This window comes from Alosa sapidissima, chromosome 5 (genome assembly GCF_018492685.1).
Source record: "Alosa sapidissima isolate fAloSap1 chromosome 5, fAloSap1.pri, whole genome shotgun sequence".
In the NCBI taxonomy this organism is placed as follows: domain Eukaryota; kingdom Metazoa; phylum Chordata; class Actinopteri; order Clupeiformes; family Clupeidae; genus Alosa; species Alosa sapidissima.
The window spans coordinates 38357211-38380298 of NC_055961.1; the positions used below are offsets into that span (position 1 = coordinate 38357211).

At 40.5% G+C, this 23088-nt stretch overlaps 1 protein-coding gene and 1 long non-coding RNA gene across 2 annotated transcripts in view; one reads left to right on the forward strand and one right to left on the reverse strand.

The window, feature by feature from the left end:
* Positions 1-216: 216 nt before the first annotated feature.
* Positions 217-23088, forward strand: part of si:ch211-163l21.10 (basal body-orientation factor 1) — a 144587-nt gene continuing 121715 nt past the window's right edge. Inside the window, exons 1-3 of the mRNA XM_042091328.1 lie at positions 217-348; positions 556-808; positions 15600-15665. Of these exons, the coding sequence (XP_041947262.1) occupies positions 308-348; positions 556-808; positions 15600-15665 (360 nt within the window). The 5' untranslated portion in view covers positions 217-307. The remainder of the gene's footprint in view (positions 349-555; positions 809-15599; positions 15666-23088) is intronic.
* Positions 3000-9255, reverse strand: LOC121708665. Its single transcript, XR_006031741.1, has 3 exons — positions 9170-9255; positions 5809-5816; positions 3000-3012 (listed from the first exon to the last, which is right to left on the reverse strand). It is a non-coding gene; the product is annotated as an uncharacterized LOC121708665 (long non-coding RNA).

The following is a 23088-nucleotide window of genomic DNA, read 5'->3' on the forward strand; positions in this document are numbered from 1 at the left end:
TACACACGCATCCTCGAAAATTCGGCAAAAGGACGGCCTTTGTAGAATTTGGACTTTGAATGGATGCTTGACGTTGGAACAGTAGCCTACTTCGGCGGGACTTGATGATGTAACATCCTTCAAATAGCAGCCTTGAAGAATGCCACTTTAAATAAAAAAAAAAATAAAAAAAGAATGCCACTTTAGACTTTGAGAAACAGCCTATGGAAACAGCCCGACTGTATTTGTCCTGCGTTGCTGTGGCAACACAGGTAAACAAAAGGTTACTTGTAAACGTTAAGTGTCTTCTTCATCACACTCAAGGACCATGCTTAAGAAGAAAGGAAAAAAGGGAAGGAAGGGGAAAAGGTGAGACTTTTTGAATTATTCTAACGTTAGCTGATGCACAAACCTATGCTACGCGTGAAATATTAACGTTAGTAACGTAACGCTATCGTTAGATAGATCTTATACTTTAGCTAGATTGACTTTTCTAACAACCCATTCATGCATTATGCGTGTCTACCGAACTAAGTTGCTGTTATTGTTAATTGCTTTTCGTTCACTTTGTTGCAGTAAAGGTAAAAAAGAGGGAAAACAGGAGTCAAAAGGTGAAAGAGAGTCTGAAATCGAGAGGGCGAAAGCAAATGCTGCTCTTTGGGAAACCAGGCTGGGTATCACCGAGAGCTCACGCTTGGAGTACCGTGAGGCCGCCCGCAGACTTGCCCGTGCTAATGAAGAACTCACAAATCAACAGTACCGCGCAGAAAAAGAGACTGTCGATATCATTGCATTCTTGAAGAAGAAAGAAGCCGAAAAGGAAGCCAAGGTAGCTTCATGTCAATTCACAGTGAGAACTGACTACAGTACCGATGGTGTCTATAAGTAACGTTAGAGTAGATTAGAAGAGTTGAGTGTAGAAGTCTTCTGTCTTATTGTGTCGTTTGAGAATGTGAAGAGGCTACATGGACGTGCCGCGAGGTCAGAACCGGCAATGTGCATTCACAAATGCAAATTTATTTCGAATATTTCTCTTTTATTTTATAGAGCTCACCAATCCCGCCCCTCCTCCGAGAGAGCTTAGTTTCCGGAAGTAAGTTTCCCATTCATTTCTCCAATCGACATCTGGAGAGGGAGTTAAGGGCATCATAACAAAGTGACACCAGACCCTCTTGTAACAGCTGTAGGCCTACATAAGGCTTGGAAATAATAATAAAATAGTTTCGGAAAAATAAGGCAGAAAAACGACAAGTTTCCCATGCTGCCTCCTTGATGAAAAAAATCATCTTCTCATGTGATTTCTGCTACAGTGGTACTGAAAACGTTAATAGCCTAGTTGTTGAAAGCAGCCTTTCTCAAACTTCTTTGACTTGAGGCCCGGTCATGGCAGACTTTGGAGTCATTGCCCCCCCCAATCAAATTATCATTATGCTTATCATTTTCACAATTACTATTATGCTATATTGTCGTATGCACTTGCAATTGAAAGCAGTCAATGTTTAAAGTGTTAACATTGTTCACAAAGTTTGTGAAAACATGCACATCAGACGACTGCTTTACTAATGTGAGATATAATAATCAGGGTTCTAAATTTTTTGATCACCAGCCAATGTGGCTGGTAATTTTCTAAAGTTACTAGCCAATAAGAATTTCTACTAGCCAATTTTTTCCCGGTGAAAATAAGAGAATTATGGGTTTACTGTATGAGATGAGTGTCACTGAATGCATTTGATCATTTTATTAACATTGTTGGCATGAATACATACCACAAAATATACACAGAAAGTGCAAACACTTCATTTCATGTTTGGGATCTCTATCTATCTATCTATCTATCTATTTCTCTGTCGATATCCTCATCCCCTGCTTCATTCCTCTTCTCGCCCCCATAAGTCTGTAAGGAGATATCAATTATCATCAACAATGACAAGCCAAATGGAACCTGCCACTCGTTTTCTCTCCCTCTTATGTGCTAAGACACATTCTCGATTAAATGGAGTAGCATAGGGCCTAAGTTCAAGTTGGATCTTTATAGAGAGGACCCAAAAAGTATCTAACCTAGTGACCACCACAGCAACCAGCATGATTGCCCTAGAAACCAGCAAAGCAACCACAATATTTATGCGTTTTAGCTTATTGGATGTTGCGTTAATGCAGATAACTTTTGATCCGTGTGCCCGATTTTCATAATTGAGGTACCGTTGGAATCCTTGGATGAAGCCGAGTTCCATGCCTCTGATCAAACCCACTCTTGCAGTTCCTCGGAAGCTACTGGCCGCTACTCGCGCTGTATAAATTCTCAGTCAGCAACTCAGTTCTCTGACTTTTTTGTCAAAGAGGCCATTGCTACTATCATGTCCTCAGCCTCCTCTGCCTCATCCAGCCCAGATGATTTGGTTGCTCTTTTCCACTCCTCCTGCTCAGCCATTCTTGATGACACACAGTTAAGGTGTCTTCAGGCCCTTTATTTACTTTCAGTCACTTTGCTGATGTATCGCTAGCAGATCTCAAGGACATAGTCCTCTGTATGAAACCCACATCTTCCCCTGGTGATGTTGTCCCCTCTCCTATCCTGAAAGATGCCTTTGATGTGTTGGGCCCTTCCATACAGCTAGTTATCAACTCCTGTATGACATCTGGTGCTGTCCCTGCCTGCTTTAAGCATGCGGTGGTCCAACCCCTGCTTAAAAAGCCAAACCTGGATGCAAATTCTTTGAATAATTACCACCCCATCTCTAAACTCCCTTTCCTTTCCAAGGTACTGGAGAAAGTAGTGCTGGCCCAGTTGCTTCCCTTCCTGACTGAGCATAACATCCTTGAGCCCTTCCAGTCAGGTTTTAGAACACTCCACAGTACTGAATCGGCTCTGCTAAAAGTCACCAATAGGGCTGGGCGATAAAACGATAGCGATATGTATCGCAATAGACATGTAATTGATATCAATAAAAAATACGTTCGATAGAACATTCGATAGCCTAATTAAAAACACACCTCCCGCCTTACGTTGTCCATAAATGAATAGGCTAAATATATCTGGCATTGTAGCTAGTATGTGCAACTCTACCAGAGTAGGCGATAGAAGTAGGCCTACCTCAACACAGACTCTCAATGAGTCCTTGCCCCGTGCACTCTCTCTCTCTCCCTCTCAACAGGCGCATCCCTCCTCAGCTTGTAATCCAAACATTCACAATCGTGCAAGACGACTGGCTAAATTGCTATTAAATCCGGTTAGCATCATTAACACGCTGCACGAATTTGTTAAAAACTGTTGCATTCAAATTGATTGCTAAGTTCTAATCATTTCAATCCCGATGCAAATGGAAAAGTATTTTCCAAGACTCAAAGGGCCTGTCCCAAGGAGAAAAAGTATTCATTTGAAACTTAAACACACGTGGGGAAACTGAACAGTCTAACCAGTAGACTATGATAAACTAGCAAATTAAGCTACTTTGTTTACAATATTTCCAGGCTTCAACCAGTGCTGCTTTTCATTCAGACTTATGTGCACATTTATTTATTTGAGTGTTTTTTATGATTGTGTTGCTATTTCTTTTCCCTGTTTGCTTTGATTGATAACTGAGGTGATTAAAATCAGAGGAAGGTTAAGTTTAAAATAAGTGTTTAATTAGATTTTTTTTACCCTTCTGGTCCTTATCTGAAATAGATTAAAAAAAAATCAATAATTATCGATATCGACTGATATGAAATACTTATATCGTTCTACAGTTTTCAGCCATATTGCCCAGCCCTAGTCACCAACGATCTGCTTCTCACTCTAGATTCAGGTCAAAATGCAATCCTGGTTCTACTGGACCTCAGCGCAGCGTTTCATACTGTGGACCACAACACCCTCCTTACCCGTCTTGAGGACTGGGTAGGCATAAAGGGGACAGCACTACTTTGGTTCAGCTCCTACCTCAGACACAGAACCTTCTCAGTATCCCTTGGTTGCTCCTCTTCCTCCTCAGCTCCTGTTTCCTATGGGGTCCCGCAAGGCTCCATTTTGGGCCCTTTGCTGTTCTGTTTATATGCTCCCCCTTGGTGACATCATCCGGCGATATGACATCTCTTTTCACTTCTATGTTGATTACACCCAGCTATACCTGCCCTTAAAATCTGATAACTCCATTCAGCCTCTTCTGGATTGTCTCCAGGATATTAAGTGCTGGATGAATAATAACTTCCTTCAGCTAAATGATGATAAGACAGAGGTCATAATTTTTGGTCCTTCTAAAGCTAGACCCCTGATTGAAGGAAAATTAGCCCACCTCTCCTGTCAAGCCACATGCCAAAAATCTAGGTGTCATCCTTGATTCAGAGCTCTGTTTTAAAAGGCAGATTAGCTCTGTTATCAAGAGTAGCTTCCATCAGCTGAGAATTGTTTCCCATCTCAAACCCTCTTTGTCTCCCAAGGACTTAGAAACAGTAATTCATGCATTTGTTACATCCCGGTTAGATTATTGCAACTCCCCTCCATCTTGGTCTCCCCCAGTCCCAACTTTCTCGTCTGCAATTGGTACAAAATGCAGCTGCTAGGTTGCTTACTGGCACCAAGAAATACCAACACATCACCCCTGTACTGGCCTCCTTACACTGGCTCCCCATTAGCTTTAGGGTCCACTTCAAAGTCCTTCTGATTGTTTATAAGGCACTGCATAGGTTGGCTCCCTCATATATTTCAGACCTCCTCCATCTCCTCTTAGCATCCAGGTTCCTTAGATCTGCCGACAAGGGTCTTCTCTCTGTGGCCCGCACCCGCCTCAAGCAAAGAGGCGATAGAGCTTTTGCGGTAGCAGCCCCACGTCTGTGGAATTTTCTGCCCCCAGATGTTAGACTGTCTCCCTCCATCACCACTTTTAAATCAAGACTAAAGATCCACCTTTACTCCTTGGCCTTCCCTGCTTCCTAGCTGTCCATCTCTCTCCTCTCTTCTTCATATTCAAGTGTCTTCTGTACTGTTGCTATTTATTTGTTTAGGGCTCTCTATTTGTCTATTGTATTTCTGTATTTGTCTTGCTTACTTTCTCTGTGCTTGCCTTTTATATTTTGCTTGTTCTGATTTGCTTTTATTTTCTATTTTTAGCCATATCCTCTGTACAGCACTTCAGTAGACAGTGGTCAGTGGAAACTGTTTTAAATGTGCTCTATAAATTAAATTTACTTACTTACTTACTAATTTACTTACTCTTAGTAAGGAAAAATGACAACTCCTAAACTAAGAGTGAGTCTTCGTTGCTATGTATGATGTCATTACTCATGCACGAGCTTGACTGAAGTGACCACCTTGATTGGCTGATGATTGTAGCGCGGGAATTCCAAACTCCTCCCTTACGATGATGAGTGACAGGTGACAGGTCTGAGAATGCGTGCGCTACACAAGTAGTGCGAAGGACGGAAGATGATGAATAAACTGAACTGAATAAAAAGCCCTAGCCTAAATGAATAAAGAGTAAGGCAAAACAAATAGCCTATAGCCTAATGAAACATGTGGATTGATGCAGTATCTTTGCAACATTATTAAATTAACCTGTCACCATAGCCTATGCCTACGTTTGCAAAGAGGAGAACATTTTAATTTGATTCACAATGAAACATTACATTTAATTTAAATGTTGACAATGAGTAGTTGGGGGCCAAGCAGCGAAGCTGCGAGGCAACCCATAGTGATTCTACGTATTCTTATTATTGGGGGCCAAGCAGCGAAGCTGCGAGGCAACCCATAGTGATTCTACGTATTCTTCTTCTTATTATTATTATTATAACGAAACGCTCATTTGCCATTGAACCGTACAGTAAAAAGTTGAGAAATTTGGCACATTGATTCGGTACAGTCATATCTTTAATTTATCAAAGTTTGATGTCTGCACCTGGAGTGCTCTAGCGCCACCAACGTTTCAAAGTTTGAATTGCATCTATGCATTTACCGTACATCACATTTTGAACATTAAGGTATATTTGGAATCCTTGGATGAGACCGAACTCAACGCAGATGTGAATTTATGAGGTAAACTTAATTGATCAGGCTGCCATATTGGATTTAATCAAAAACAGCTAAAAGGCATCAAAGTTGGCAAAGTTTGTCCGATTTTCACGAAACTTGACGCAGATGATCTTCAGACCATGACTCATAAATGCATTGCTTTTAGGAGCCATATTCAAAACCCGTCGCCCGTCACGACCAATCAAGTTTGGCAGCGAAGCCGCCAAACAGGAAGTGAAGTGATCTCAGCAAGGCTTTCGCGTATCAACACCAAACTCAGTATAGGGTCTCAGGACCCAATTAGGAGGAGGCTCAATAAATTTGGTGACTTTTGACCTATAGGTGGCGCTATAATTACCAAAATTACGTTTTAGCCTGTAACGGGTCATGTGTTTGGAATTAAAGCATATTAGTGATATCTGTTAATACCTTGAGAGGTCCTTAGGCCGACACATGTCAACATATGACGTCAACATAATTAATACGACCTCCATATTGGATTTCACCAAAAACATTTAAAAGGCATCAAAGGTCACAAAGTTTCTCCGATTTTCATGAAACTTGACGTAGATGATCGTCAGACCTTGACTCATAAACGCATTGCTTTTTGGAGACATATTCAAAACCGGTTGCCTGTGACGACCAATCAAGTTTGGCGGCAAAGCCGCCAAACAGGAAGTGAAGTGATATCTCAGCAATGCTTTCACATATCAAAACCAAACTAGGTATATGGGCTCATGACCCAATCAGGAGGACGCTCAAGAAATGTGGTACATTTTGACCACTATGTGGCGCTATAATCACAGGAAGTGGGCTCATATTTCTTCAATGCTTTCACGTATCGAAACCAAACTTGGCTCATTGACTCGGGAGCACATCCTGAGGACAAACAATAATTTTAGCGACCTTTGACCACTAGGGGTGCTATAATTTGCATCACTTTCTCGTATCGACACCAAACTTGGTACCTGGACTCGGGACCACATCCTGAATAAGGACAATACATTTAGTGACCTTTGACCACTAGGGGTGCTATAATTTGCAACACTTTCTCGTATCGACACCAAACTTGGTACATGGACTCGGGACACATCCCGAAGACGCTCAATATATTTAGTGACCTTTGAACACTAGGGGCGCTATAATTATCAACACTTTCTCGTATCGACACCAAACTTGGTATGTGGACTTGTGACTACAACCTGAGGACGCACAATACATTTGGTGAAGTTTGAGGCATGCGTATGTGTGGGGAGCCATTGGGGTGTGTGGGGGAGGAAGTTTATCTGTGTATATGTGTGTGTGTGGGACGGGGGGGGTTAATTGGGTGTGTGTATAATGTATCAACATTGGGTTGCTATGACAACTCTTGCTCAACTGCTTGGCCCCCACATTGCTGCTTGCAGCTATATTTTTGGTTGTTGTTGGTGGCGTTATTGCATCCCTTTTATGCCTACAATGCAAAATTCCCTCACGATTGGAAGCTCCTGTAGCTGCATACGCATTTTAAAACATCACAACGTGAAATGCCACAAAAAGGGTTTGTGAATAGGTCTTAGTGAGTTAGGAGTCCTCTCGACTTCTTTTAAGCTGTCCCAGACTTAGGTGCTACTTTTAGGTCTAAAATGCTTTGTGAATTACTTTTAGTGAAAAAAATTAGGAGTCCTAAAGTTAGGGGTGACACACCCATTATTTTTAGGAGTTGCTCCTAAATTCGCCAGTTAGGAGCTACTTTTATCCTTAAAATTCTTTGTGAATACGGCCCCAGATCAATTACATTGACAAGTTGGCCTGTATCAAGGCCTAAGGACCTCCCACAGTATTACCAGAGGGGTATTCCATCAACCTCGCTAAAGGCCAAACCTGGCTTATTTCAATAAGTCTTGCTAATTTTAGTGAGAGTTCCGTTCAATTAGTGTGGATTGCGTGAATCCCAGTTTGGTAACCATGGGAATTTATGCCACAGAGCTAACCTGGTTAGTAGCAGGTTAACTTTCAAGCTTAATCAAGCTGTGTTGCAAAAAAAAAAACCATCAGTCGGAAAACGAGTCCAAAGAGATGTTTCCGTCAACCCGTGCTTTCATCACCTGTAGCCTACAACTTCAACAATAGAAGTAGAAACTTTTTTCCGACAGTGTCACCAAGCATTGATTTACATATTCACTAGTTCCAAAGAATTTATGTAAATTATGCAACTTAAAATGTTTTAACTTGACGTGTGTGGTTCTAGGAATCCAACGCATAGCGAGATGGCATAGTAAAGGCATATTCGTGCGTGTTCTCAGGTTCGCTTCCCACACAAAGCATTTACATAGTTTATCACCTTGATAATGACATTTTTAGTTATCTATCTAAATTGCAGGAACTTCTATCTGTCTGTGTGTGTGTCTGTGTGTCTGTCTGTGTGTGTGTCTGTTATTCGCATATCTCTCGACCGTTGGTCCGATTGATTTCAAACTTGACAGGTGTCTTGCTACGGGCACGAGTAAGTGCAATGCCAAGTTTGCCGTTGTTTGGATAAGTAATGCAAAACATATCGTTAAATATATTGGTAAAAGAAGCACAAATTGGTTTTCGCTGCTCTACTGTAGCCACTCCCCCTCATACATAGCACTGTAGGCTTGCATATCTGTCGAACCGATAGTCTGATTGATTTCAAACTTGAACAAGTGTCTTGCTACGGGCACGAGTAAGTCCAGGGCCAAGTTTGACGTTATTTGGAGAAGTAATTCAAAATATATTATTAAATATATCGGTAAAAGAAGCACACGTTGGCTTTCTCCGCTCTACCGTAGCCACTCCCCCTCTCACACAGCACAGCACACAACCATCTCACACAGCACAGCTAGGACAAGCGGAGTTTTGGCATCACTGAATCACGGATTAAGATGCAAAATGTTTGGATGATTACCATGTCTGACCTCAACAATAATGACTCCCTATGCAGTGTGCTTGCATAAAATGATTCCGCGGATTTTGCAACAACACGCCAACAAACACGGGTATGTAGTGGCTATTCAAAATGACATAAAAAGTATGTGCAATAAACTGACGCTTTGAATGGCCCATGCTACTTTGGACTTGAGACTTTGAATAAACAAACAACAATTCCGACTGCAAGGTCCCAAATTGAAATGAGCGATAGGCTAATGGTCCCGGATTTTGTCTTCTATATCGTTAAGCTATTCAATAGGCTAAACATAGCCTTACATTAAAGCTTTAGGCTTAGGCTATGCCATTTTGATCAGCTACAGACAACAAGTGGCAGACAGAGCGTGATGTCACTTATAGGCCTACCAGAGATTGAATCACATCGTTGCAAATTTCAAACGATGATGCATCATTCCACAAAATGGCTTGTCTTCAGAATCAGGAAGTTATTCAATAAGCTTAACAATAATCAGCCTTAACTTAAAACAGCTGTTAGGCTTATGTCATTTTGTCTGAGGAAGGGCAGTGTGTCCCGAAACGTCACATGTGGTGAATAAAAAGGAAAAAAAAAATAATGGAGCTCTAGTGTGCGGACTTCTTTGTAATTTTTATTGTCACTTTTTGAGTCCAGCACCTACTTTTTTAACATTTAGATGTGCGCACTTTTTTCTACATTATAAAACATACACTCACTAATCCTAAATAAACAACTGTATTTGCTTAAAATATAGTGTAAGACGCTTGTGAAAGAAAGAAAGTGACAAAAACGGCAAATTCCCAAGTTTACATTAAAACTATTGGACATGAAAGGCCACATGGACTACAAACAAACTACAACGTGACGACAAAAGTAATGACGAGCCCCTAACTGGGCAACTCTGTTAGCAAAATCTAGCCCCAGTTTCCGACCTCTGACTCACACATTACGTGACGTGAATGACGCGGAATGATGATGTTTTCACTGGGAAAAAGGTTTTTCCGAAGCCCATGAACGCTAGGTAAGATAAGTTTTGATGCAAGGGTTGCTGAGATATGAGCTCACTTCCTGTTTGGCGGCTTCACCACCAATTTCGATTGGCTGATACGGGCGATTGCTTTTAGATATTGCTACAAAAAGCATGACTTTTTTAAGGCTTGTTCTGAAAATCATGTGTGTCAAGTTTTGTGTCGATCGGACAATATTTGTGACCTGTGAGAAAATTGTTTCACTTTTGATAAAATCCAATATGGCGGAAAAATCATCATGACCGATATTGACACCATAAGGTGCGTTGAACTCGACTTGGTCTAAGGATTCCAACGATACTTCTTTTTTGAAAATCGGGCCAATGGGTCAAAAGTTATGTGTGTGAACTCACTTCCAACTTTGACCAGTTGGTGGTACTAGAGCATTTGAGGTGCCAACATCAAACTGGGTGAAATTAATTATGGGCCTGTCCCCAATCAGCATGCCAAATTCAGAACTTTTTACCAGACGGTTTTATAGGCTGCAATAGACTCCCATGGCGAAATAATAATAGGGAAGAAAACATACAAACACAATGGGTGCCTACGCAGCTTCGCTGCTTGGCCCCCAATAATGATAATAAAATCCTGTATTAACATGCACAGTTTAAGTAAACTTACATGTAAAATTAAAAAGTTTACATTTTTGGCATGTAAATATACCAAAGTAAATGTAAATAGTCGTTTCTGAAATATTTGAAGAAATCACTCAATTTAAAAAATGATTCCATATAACACTAAAATAAAGTGTGTAGACATAAAGTGTAAATTAAATGTAAAACCACAAACAAAATGCATTTTGTAATATTCGCACCACATGATGTTTGGTCGCATCGCATGGTCAAATTTACAGGCACAGAATTGACCACCTACACAAAACAAACTTGATTCCTCTAAAAGGTCACTATTTTATTTGTAATCAAAAAATATATATTCATTGTATTTTTGAGGTCATACCACATGACGTCCAAATTTGGCGATATGAGAGAGAATTATAAACTTGTTTGTTGCTCCAATGGGTGCCTGGCAAACTAGTTTATGATGTAACTCAAGATATTTAAATAAATTTAAACTTGTGGTAACAAGTCCCAAAATGGTAGTTTGTTGATGGTGTAATTCTAAAGTTTCCCAAACAGCAGTCATGGCCGGACGGTTGCAACACATAAGCTTAATAAATACCTAATGATTTTTGAAAAGTTAAAGTCGTTACAAATATGGGAGTGATCCCACATGGTGTGTCTTCAGACATTCAAACCTTTTATAAACTTGCTGATTTATAAAAATCCTGTTGGACAGAAAATCTAGACGTCATGTCATTGACTCAGCTACCTTTCAGGACACCCAAGGTCGCTTCACAGATAAAACAAATAGAAGAAAAAATATCAAAAAAGGAGACGAATTATCAGAAATATATAGTCTATTTAGCCATATCATAGTCCATAGGCTAGTCTGAAGAGATAGGTTTTCAGTTCCTTTTTAAACTGGGCAGTGGATTCACACTGCCTGATGTCATTTGGAAGTGAGTTCCATAGCTTCGTGTGTGGGTGGGGAGGGGTATGTTGTGTGTTTGGGTGGTGGGCAGGGTGATGAATTGGTGTGTGTGTGTGTGTGGGGAGGAGTAATGGTGTGCGTGGATATGTGGGGTGTATGCGCATTTGGGGGGTATGGTGTAATGGTGTGTGAGTGTGTGGGGTGTAATGGGGTGTGTGTGTGTTGGGGGGGGGGGGGGGGGGGGGGGTTATAGGGTGTGTGTGTGTGGGTGGTGTTGGTGGTTGACCAATGTCCTACCAAAGTCATTCTTTGTGTGTGTTCTGTGTCCCTCTATCTCTCTGTGATCGTTTTTGCATCGAACTCTGCCTGGTCAAAGATTTGTGTTTGTTTTAGCTAAGTTTTTATTGGTCAATTTTATTTGATGTTGTGAGCTGCATTTTCTACTTGAAAGAATTTAATCTAAATTAACATAATTACAGAAAACGTAATCAAGATTGAAAGGCATTTTTCTGTGTATCGGTGTTGTGTTAATCCCACATATGTAATTTGACTGTCCTTTTCAACTCATATCACTATAAAATCCCATAAAACCGGACAAATATCAAGGCTCCCAATACATTTCTATGGAGCCGTAAGGTGAAGTTGACGGCCCATGTCTGCCTGCACGGAGCTACTGGACTGCCATTGGCTCATCTGCGTTCGATGGGCGGGGTTTTGCGAACGGTCAATTGTGCACGTAGGCTATGCCAGTTTTAATAGCCAAATCTAGCAGGTAGGAGAGTTGATGACATAAAAGTGAAAGTAAGACATTAGAAAGGCTAATGAAAGTTAAGGTTGCTTTTGACATAGGACTTAGTACAAAGAAGCAAAACTGATGTTTTGAATACCAATTCTGTTGTCTTTGAACATTTCTCTGACTGATGCATTTAATCACAATTTGGATTATGCCTGCTTTTAAAGGGTGGAAATATTTCACCCCAAAATTTCGTACATACAGGGGAATCAGTGTTCCCCACAGAATTGGGGAAATTCTATTTGTGGTGGTAGGTTTGCAGAATTAGCTTGAATGCACAATTACAATTTAGTACAACCTGGAAAATCATTGTGTGGTGGTCAATGTTGATATTGTGGTGGGCCGCCACAAAAAAGTCAATGTTTGGGAAACATTGGGAATACATAATTAGGCACATTTTATGCTTCTCTCCATCTTTTTACGCGAAACACCCACTTGTCCCATGACCCTCCCATAAATGCATACTGTATTATACAGAAAAGCGCAACTTGCCATTCTCTGCTCCTGCGACAGGCAGTCTGCGGTTTTACCAAAGTGTGGCCTGTTTGTACATACTATGCCATGTTTTTATGAAATTACACCTGAAGTTGGCACAAATGTGTTAGTACGTCTAGCCCAGTGTTTCCCAAAGACTGGGTCACGACCCATGGGTGGGTCGCAGGAGATTTTATTTGGGTCGTCAGCACAATTTATGTTGTCTAATAGGCCTAATTTATACCATTTACATTTAGCCAGGAAAGCTATCAGTTTTCTATTAGGATAGTTTACCACAGTCACGGCCCTCTGTGCAATTTTGCATTTAGAATAGCTCTGAAACTGGGGGCGAACACGTCGCACAGGGGACAGCGTGGACATCTCATTCGCAAAATGAAACATTTCTGTGCGGACCTCGCAGTTGCAAAATGCAAGGGACATCAGCCTAATCAGCTCTTCAACTTGACCGATTAAAATCTAGTCAACTAAGGGCCTGTCCACACGGAGACGCTTTTTAGGTTAAACGCAGAGGTTTTGCTTCGTCTTGGCTGAGCGTCCAAACGAATTCTGTACGCACTGCCCGAAACCACACTTTTCTGAAACCTGGTCCCAGAGTGGAAAAATCTGAAACCGTAGCCCGTTTGAATTCGTTTAGACAGCAAAACCGCACATCCTGCTTGCGTATCGATGATGTCATCGCCACACCTCAGCTGCCCTGGACTTGCACTTATAGTATTGCCTAACAATACTAGTTTTCATACATGACATTACCTACGATTACACTCCGTCAGATAAATATCACAACTGGTGCTGCGCAGCGCCGATAGCTTATGACTTGGTGGACTGAACACTGTTTTTCCCGGTGTTTTTTTATGCATTCTAGCTACTGTCAGAGAGAACTTAAGTTATTAGGAAAGTGCGGTGTAAGTTTAGGCTACATTAATTTGTGCGTAGTGCCAGTGTCATTCATTTATTTTACATGTCTTACAACATATATAGGCCTACATGCATTCACAGTCGAGTGAAATCAGATATAAGCATACAAAGACGCTTAGAACTCACGTTAAGCCGATGGTGGCACACTGAATGCAAATGCTCGATTTGATGCAGGCAAACATATTGAATGTTACTAACGAAGGTTTTATAGCAATATTATAAATGTGGCGACAGAATAGCCTAGAACTTGGGTAAGCCTTGCGTTTAGTAGCCTAATTGCGGTGATAGCCAAAACTAATGTGAATCACGGACTATCCTACAACCAAAGAAAGTAAAGGTGATTAGTAGGCCTACCTGCGTTAGCCAAATGGACGGGACTGCACCCTTCACAAACCGTAAAATAAAGTTTATTAGTTTTACAGTTGACTATTCACCATCAGTCCACACAAACAATTCTGGTTTCCTTGCACTAGCCACTTCGTCGTAGCCTATTCTGTCTGTTTGTAAAGCGCAAGTTTTGGTCAATTTCTGTAAAGAAACAGTGCCACCTATAGGCCTGGGGTATGAAGTAACGTGTTGAGTCGTGTTGAGATGGATCCGTTTGGACGCAAATATTCTTGATACGGTTCCAGGAAAGACGGAGGGAAAAAAGATCGGTTTGGTACGTGTGGACTAGGCCTAAAGCAGACATCCGTATGCGGACATGGCTATTCAATTTGCGTCAAAGGCTGTAGATAGTTTTGATTGTAGATGCACTCGTTAATAGCAACCTCCTCACATTCCTTATTATTTCGGATTTAAAGCGCTCAACAGTGCATTATTAGGCTACAATTTAAATGGACATTTTAAACGCTATTATTTCCTCTTGTTTTCCACCTCGCAAACTCTATACTGGAGGCAAAGTAAAGGCGCATTATCTTTTGACTATTACGCAAAAGCCTCGTTCTGATATTTATTCATTTCACATTCTTACAACATAGCTTGTCACAACATCAATACACGGCCTTGGTATATGGCCTACAAACAAACGTTTAACTCCAGAGGAAAATGCGGATTCAACTTTCCAAATAAAGAAGTCAAGTCAAGTCAAGTCAGGTTTTATTGATATAGCCCATTTCATACACAGAAAGGTAGCCCAATGTGCTTCACATAGTCATAACAATCACATATAAAAAAGCAAAATAAATAATTATACGAAACCTCAACTAGGTTTACACAAGAAACCTCAACAAGAATTGCACAAGAAACCTCCACAAATAGGCAACAATATAACGACTTGAGTTATTTGCTATGGTTACATAGGAATTGACGGTGTTATGGATCCATTTGTCTGCAACGCAACGTAGCCTACAACATCACTCTTTAGAAATACAGGAACAGCTTACTATGCTGAAGAGTGACGTAGCATGCAAGAATACCCCCAAGAAAAGTTTGAGAACCTGTGGCCTAAAACAATATGGTTGCATGCAGGTTGCATGTTAGATCTGAAGTGAAATGGGTCGCGATGGTTTGTCATTTTTAAAAAGTGGGTCACCAGAAAAAAAGTTTGGGAAACACTGGTCTAGCCCATAGTGCAGAATTATTAGAATAGCAAAAATTATGATCCAGGGGTAAAATCAAGATAAATCAAGGTTTTGTAAAAAATCAGATATAAAACTTTATAATTGCTTAATAGACTTGGGTCAATATGGGTAGGCCCGCTGTTGCTATCTTTAGGACTAAATGATGGGCAATGCAGTCAGACACATCAGACATAAAAAAAAAATGTGAGGGTATTAGAGGTATGTGATGACACCAATACAAGGTCAGTTCCCACAAAAGCAGAGAAAAAGAGGCATGTGAAACAAATATGGGATTGGCTTATTGTCTTAGTGCATCAAGCCACATTTAACTTATTTCAGGTTTGGCTATCACCTTAATCACTTACCAATGTCAGCTTTTGCGATAAGGATATTAAATCGTTCCTGTGGTTATGGTGGTTTTTTTTTGTCACTTGTGTCTCCCTTTCAGATTGCAGAACTTGAAGAAGAACTACACCATGAAAAAACAAAGGCATTGGAGGAGAAAGAGCAAATTGTAAGTGATAAAAATGACCACTTGGCTTGTTTTTCAGAATGTCAAAGAAATGTAGCCTAACATTAGAGGGGAAAGGGACTTGAGCAGAGGTGCTTAGTCTGTAAATATGCAGAGAAACTTAACACCCTACCACACTCTGCTCTGCACAATGTCTACTAAATCACATTGTCATGCTCTCCAGGGTGCATCTTGTTTTCTTGAAAAAAAAAAAAAAACCCTGTGTAATCATACTGGATTTCTAAAAATGGTTTTGGAGTTGAGCCACACTTCTCTTTCTGTAATTACACTGATGTAGTGTTCATACATGAAGAAGTAACAAAACAAGTATAAAAACTAAAACAGGACCACTGCATTTTGTGTCTTGTAAGCCTTTAACTGTGGTGTTGGGGGGAGGGTGCTGCAGCTTGTAATTAAAACCCAAACGTTTGGAAGACTCATACCAGTTATCCGTCCCTCACGTGTCCAGGGTTGTTTTTAAAACTCAGCAAAAGCTTTTTATTGTCCTATACCTGAATGGGAATATGCCAGCCCATGACAAACCATTTGTTTAAACAGTTATGCAAAACTAGTTAAACTATATGTTTTTTTGAAAAGCTGTTTTACATCTTGCATTTGACTCTTATTCTATTAAAATGGTTTCCAATAAGATCTCAGAATAGAAATAAACTCTGGTAAGAGTTGGAACAACTTGAAATATCCATGTTAAAAATGTAGTGGCAGCATTGCTGTGCCCATGTAGCATTATTCTGGAAAATATGTTGTGGTCAGCTTTTGAAATGTAATGTGAAAGCCAGGACCACATTCTGAAACAAGAATCATAGTTCTTTTTTTTTTTGAAGGAACAGACTTTGGATACAGCCTCACTTCTTTTAAGCACATACAGTATAAACTATTGTACTATTACAAACTTTGCAGGTTCGCTGCTTCTTCCTTAGATAGATCTTACATAATTTGGAGCAATGCCTTGGGTCACTACATTGTTGAAGGATGAAATTGGCTCCAGTCCAGTGCTGTGGTAAAATGGATGAAAAGATTATTTTTACACTTTACAAATTATACACTTTACAAGGTCCAAAGCACCCACAAACCATGCTAGAGATATCTTTTCATTTGTTATAGTCAAGTCAAGTCAAATTTATTTATATAGCACATTTCAAAGCAATAGCATTGCACCAAAGTGCTTTACATAAAATAATAATAATAATAATAATAATAATAATAATAATAATAATAATAAAAATAATAATAATAATAATAATAATAATAATAATAACAATAATACATATACATACATATAAACATATTAAAAAAAAGGGAGAGGTGAGGGAGTCAGGGAGTGTTAAAAGCTAGGGAGAAGAGGTAGGTCTTTAGGTTGGATTTAAAACTACTAATAGTGGGGCAGGATTTCACAACATCAGGAAGGCTATTCCAAAGCTGGGGAGCATAGACAGAGAAAGCTCTGTCACCTTTGGATTTAAGAGAGGCAGAAGGAACACAAAGAAGACACTGGGAAGATGATCGAAGAGGTCTAGGAGGACAGTAAGGAATTAAAAGATCACATAAATACTGAGGTGCTAAACCATGTGAAGCTTTGAAAACAAACAGAAGATTTTTAAAATTAATTCTTTGTTCCACAGGAAGCCAGTGCAGTTTAGCCAACTCAGGTGAAATGTGGTCACGTTTCTTAGATCCAGTCAGTAATCTGGCTGCAGCATTTTGGACCAGCTGGAGTCTGTTTAGAGTAGATTTAGTTACACCTACATACAGTGAGTTGCAATAATCAAGCCTAGAGGAAATAAAGGCATGTATAAGGATTTCTAAATCACTGTAGGAGAGAGAAGACTTGAGCTTTGCTATTATCCTAAGTTGGTAAAAACTTCCCTTGACAACGCTGTTGACTTGCTTATTAAAAGTCAGAGAAGAGTCTAGGAAAACACCTAGGTTCTTGACCACACTGTGATGGTTAACAGACAGAGGGCCAAGAGACTTGCTTACATTGTTGACAGAATTTGGTGGTCCAAAAATGATTACTTCAGTTTTGCTGTCATTTAGCTGTAAGAAGTTGTTAGCCATCCACTTCTTAATGTCATTAAGACAAAGAAAAAGGTCTGTCAATGAGCAGGAATTTTCAGGGGCCACCGGTATATAAAATTGGGTATCATCTGCGTAGCAGTGATAACGAATATTGAATTGATTGAAAATGGAGCCCAGGGGAAGCATGTATAAAGAAAATAATAGAGGCCCTAAAATAGAACCCTGGGGGACACCACACTTAATGGGAGCAGATGACGAAGAAGTATTGCCTAAATGCACTGAAAAAGATCTATCAGTTAAGTAAGATCTGAACCAATGTAATACAGTGCCTTGCAGACCAACTTCAACACCCAGGCGTTTTAAAAGGATCTTGTGGTCAATGGTGTCAAAAGCAGCACTAAGATCTAACAGGACCAATAGGGCACAAGAGCCAGAGTCAACAGAGAGCAATAGATCATTATGGACCTTAAGTAAGGCAGACTCTGTACTATGAAGTGGTCTAAAACCAGATTGAAACTTGTCAAGGATATTAGAGGTGTTTAAATAGGAAGAGACTTGTGACAGAACAACTTTTTCTAAGATCTTAGAGAGAAAGGGCAGTTTAGAAATGGGCCTATAATTTTTCAAATCAATGGGATCAAGGGAAGGTTTTTTCAGGAGAGGTTGCACAATAGCGTGTTTAAAGCCAGAGGGTACTACTCCATTAGCCAGGGAGCTATTAATGATGCTCAAGATAAAAGGGCAAATAGCCGCAAAAGCTTCTTTGAAAAGGTGAGATGGAAGAATATCAGAGTGGCAAGAAGAGGGCTTCATATGAGAGACCAAGTCTGACAACTGTGAGGAAGAGACTGGTTGGAATTGTTGGAGGCGGCAAACTACAGACTGATACAAAGCAGGATCAGAAATTGAGGGTGTGATATGAGACTTTATGTTGTCAATTTTGTCAATAAAGAAATTGAGAAACATCTCACAGGTTTCTGTTGTAGCAGGAAGAGAGGACATTGTAGTAGGAGGATTTATGATTTTATTAATTGTGTTAAACAACACTTTTGGTGTGTGAGCATTTTTGTGAATAAGCTCAGCATAGAAAGCTGCCTTTGCTGCTTTGACAGTGATTTGATAAGCCTTAAGAGAATCTCTAAATATATCATAGGAGACCTGTAGTTTATCTTTTTTCCATTTTCGCTCTGCTTTCCTACAAGCCTTTCTGAGCGAACAGGTAGTGGAATTTAGCCAAGGAGTAGTTGACCTATTGGATTTACACCGCTTTTGTTTTAAAGGAGCTACAGAATCAAGAGTGGCAAGGCAAGATGTATTAAAAAGAGTAAGTAGATCCTCAGTGTCGGTGCAGGTGGAAAGAGAATCTAAGACAGCAGGTGAAAGAGAGAGCATAAAAGTATTAGTGAACTGTGAGGCTGTGGTGGAATTAATAGCTCTGACAAGGGAGTAGGATGAGGGGGGTGGAGGGGGGGTTGACAAAACAGTGAAGATTAAAATAAAATCATAAAATGGTCAGACACACCAGTATCAACTATTTTAACATTGGAAACTGAGAAACCAGAGGACAACACTAGGTCTAGTGTGTGACCCTTCTGATGTGTTGGGGCCATAACTGACTGCACAAGGTTAAAAGAGCCCACAAGGCCTAAAAACTCATTGACCAAAGGTTTAGATGGGCAGCATATGTGGATGTTAAAGTCCCCCAAGATTAATAACTTATCAGCACGAGAGGCCATAAAAGATAGAAGTTCAGCAAATTCTTGAATGAAATTACAATTAATTTTTGGTGGACGGTAGACTAAGGCACAAAGTACAGATGCATTGATCTTAAACAGCTGTAGTTCAAAAGTAGAAAACAGATCAGTTGGTACAATTCTACATTTAAAACTGTTCTTAAACACTGTAATTAGACCACCACCACGACCAGAGACCCTAGGTGAGTTTAAAAAACTACAGTGAGCAGGGCAAAGGTCACCAAGTGCAATGATGTCATCACCAGAGAGCCAAGACTCGGTGATAAACAGAAAGTCTAGATGGTGGGACGTAAAACGGTCATTCAGAATAAATGCTTTGTTGGAAACAGAGCGAGCATTTAAGACAGCAAACTTAACCAAAGAAGAGTCCTGTTCATGACGTTCTTGGAAGGTGCCGCAGTTAGAGAGATTTACCCGGCAGAGATTAGCCTCTCCACCAGAGCCCGCACAGGTGGAATCAGTGGCAGCAGTGACGGGAGCAGTAGCAGCAGCAGTAGCGGTAACAGGCATAGTCCGTATGGTGATGAGGTGTTGATGGAAGACTTTCTTGCGGGGAGCAGAGTTGCCTACAGGAGTGGACCACACAGGCGAGCCACACCGGGACTGGAGAGTCGGGATAGCATCCTCCGTTGCTTGATGATAGATGGTAAAGGAGCGACGCGACCCTCTGTGCATGTAGCACTTCCTCCGAAGGATCCCCGTAGCCTGGCAAAGGTGGAGCACAGCTTCATCGATAGAAGTGCTGGCATTTGAGGAGGCAAGTTGTTGGAGCTGCTCAGCGGTGTAGAGAAATCCCATGTAGGCTAGTACAAATGTCCAAGAGACAGACACTGTAGGTCTTGTATGTGGAGGCGCAGCAGCTAAGGCAACACAGCACAAAGCCTCAATCTCCCTGGAAGGTCTAGTCAACCGACTAATCTAGCAGCTGGTCAACAAACTCGGCGTCAAATCCGCCGACAGGATGGGATGGAGAGGGAGAGAGACACCGTGTAGCCAAAGTCCCAAAAACAGCCTCAAGCTCAACAGCAGACAGTGGAACACCGCGCAACCAGCGCAACGATTGCCCAGTCAGTCCAGGTCAGGTGTTAGTCCTCCAAAAAACAAAACCTACGATGGGAAAATTATAACATTAGATAGCCGAAACGTAGTTTAAGCGTGTGACAAACTTTGTTAGAAAAAATAAATAAAATTAAATTGCGAAAAATGGAAAAACTCAAACAAAAACAAGCCAGACGGAGCGGCGTCAGTCTCGCCAGCGTCCCCGTAACCTAGCAACTAGTTATGTGCCTCAGATTTCCATGTAAAAACTGCTAGTAGGCCCCAGCCGTGGCGCAACGGGCTGGGGCACCTGTACCGTATGCCGGCGACCCGGGTTCGATTCCCGCCCTGTGGTCCTTTCCGGATCCCACCCCGACTCTCTCCCACTCGCTTCCTGTCATTCTCAACTTCCTATCACATTAAAGGCATAAAAGTCCAAAAAAATAAACTGCTAGTAATTTCAATTTAAGTAAAGGTTACTCACAATTAAGAAATGCTTTAGTAAAGGTTTATTTGCAAGGCCCTGATTCCAGTATTTTTAATCCAGTCATCAGTTATGCTGCTGAACATGAGAACATGTCCCCACTAGGGCTGGGCGATAAAACAATACCGATATGTATCGCAATAGACATGTAATCGATATCAATAAAAAAATATGTTCGATAGAACATTCGATAATTAAAACACACATCTCCCGCCTTACGTTGTCTATAAATAAATAGGCTAAATATCTTGCATTGTATGTGCAACTCTACCAGAGTAGGCGATAGAAGAAGTAAGATAAGTAAGGCATAACGACCACCTAAGTGTCCTGATCAGGGTAGGAATTTCACGGCGGCCACGACGGCCATGGCCGTCGTAGCCCCTTGCGTTGGCCGTGAAGCCCCTTTGAAAATCATAGGTTTACAGGCCACGGTGGCCTTGGTGCCCCCTTCTTTCAATATTCTGCTTTGTGTCCTACTAATAGCGATTTTTATTTAGCCTGTGGCCTGTCAAAATAATCTTAGCATTCACAGCGCAAATTAATTTAGTCTTTTACGCAGTAGAGAAAGTGACAGCGCAAGAAAGTGCGTCCAAATTCACCCATTCTTCTCAGTTGAACTACTCGCGAACTAGCCTATTCATCACACAGACATCACAAGTATCATATGAAAGAGCTTTTTCTCAGCTTTTAAACGATGTTAGCCGATAATTGCTGTGTTGAACGGTTCGTGAGAAAAGTAAATAATATAATTTAATTTAATAATACATTCTACTGAAGGTTTTGCGTCCATGATCTCCCTACCCATTCATCTCGGTAGAATACTTCACGAACCCTTCTTTTAACACATGACAAACCACATATCAGAATAAACAGCAGACCTTACCGAACACAAAAGTGTAAAGCAGTCCCCTGTACAGTTAGACGTTCCAGAGTAATCCAGTTTTGAATTTGCAGTAAATTTCGACATGCATGGATGTCTCCAAATTTGGGCTTTAAGTTTTACAATGTGTTTAAATTGTTCCACATGATTTCATAACAGGCCAAATACAAAATAAATGTTACAAATATTGCCTAGATATTGGTAAATCAGAGGACAACTGACTAAGAGTTTGTGAAAGTAGCCTTAATGATCACAAAATGCTAAGCATGCATCTAGGCTATTTGAGTTTCTTAAAGCTGAGCTGTGCTTAATTTTAAATTGTTCAATACATGATTTCATAGCAGGCCAAATATAAAATAAATTTTATATATAGCCTAGATATCTGTTTTTATTAGATGATCAGATGATTTACAGTTATATGTAATATGTCATGTTTCATGTTTTTGTAATGTTTCATACAATGATGCAGGTCTACTGCAGTGAATAGGCTAAATAAAACTTTGATAATTTTTATAGCCTACTACTGTATAGTTAACTTTGGCCTTGGTGCCCTGACATGTGGCCTTTGTGCCCCCCACCAAATATGCCCAACTGAAGGCCAAGTGGCCTTGCCCCCAGAATGGTGAAATTCCAAGCCTGGTCCTGATATATGGAATTAATAGACGATGCGGAAGCAAAGAACTCCACAACGCGTCCGGCGGAGAGGAGTTTCCTGTGCCAATCCATTAATTATGTATATCCAGACAACTCAAAGGCTATTATACTGCCCAGTTGCCATTATAGAGATGTAGCGGTTACATCACAAAAACAGAATTTTGACACACTGGCAGAAAAAACTGTGTTCTGATCAGTAGCCAGCCAGCCATTCGCAGCCTAATATCAGTGAGAATACCCACCACTTAACCCACTACCAAAACATACTAATGTATGAAGAATAAATTATTTTAGATAAATATACACGTCAGTCACAAAATCTGACTTTATCTCATCCGCAGACAGAGAAACGCAAAAACAATGCGTAAGGCACAGCGAGGGGAGGAAATGCGATTAGCCTGCATTATGTATCCTATGCTGTGATAACCCTGATGGGATGCTACCTTGTCCCAGTGCATTTAGCTTTTAAATGCATGTATTTCTAATATTAGAAACATATTAATGGCAGTATGTAACGCATTGAATGACCTCTGTGTATGAAATGCGCTATAAAGTTGACTTGACTTGAGTATGCATATT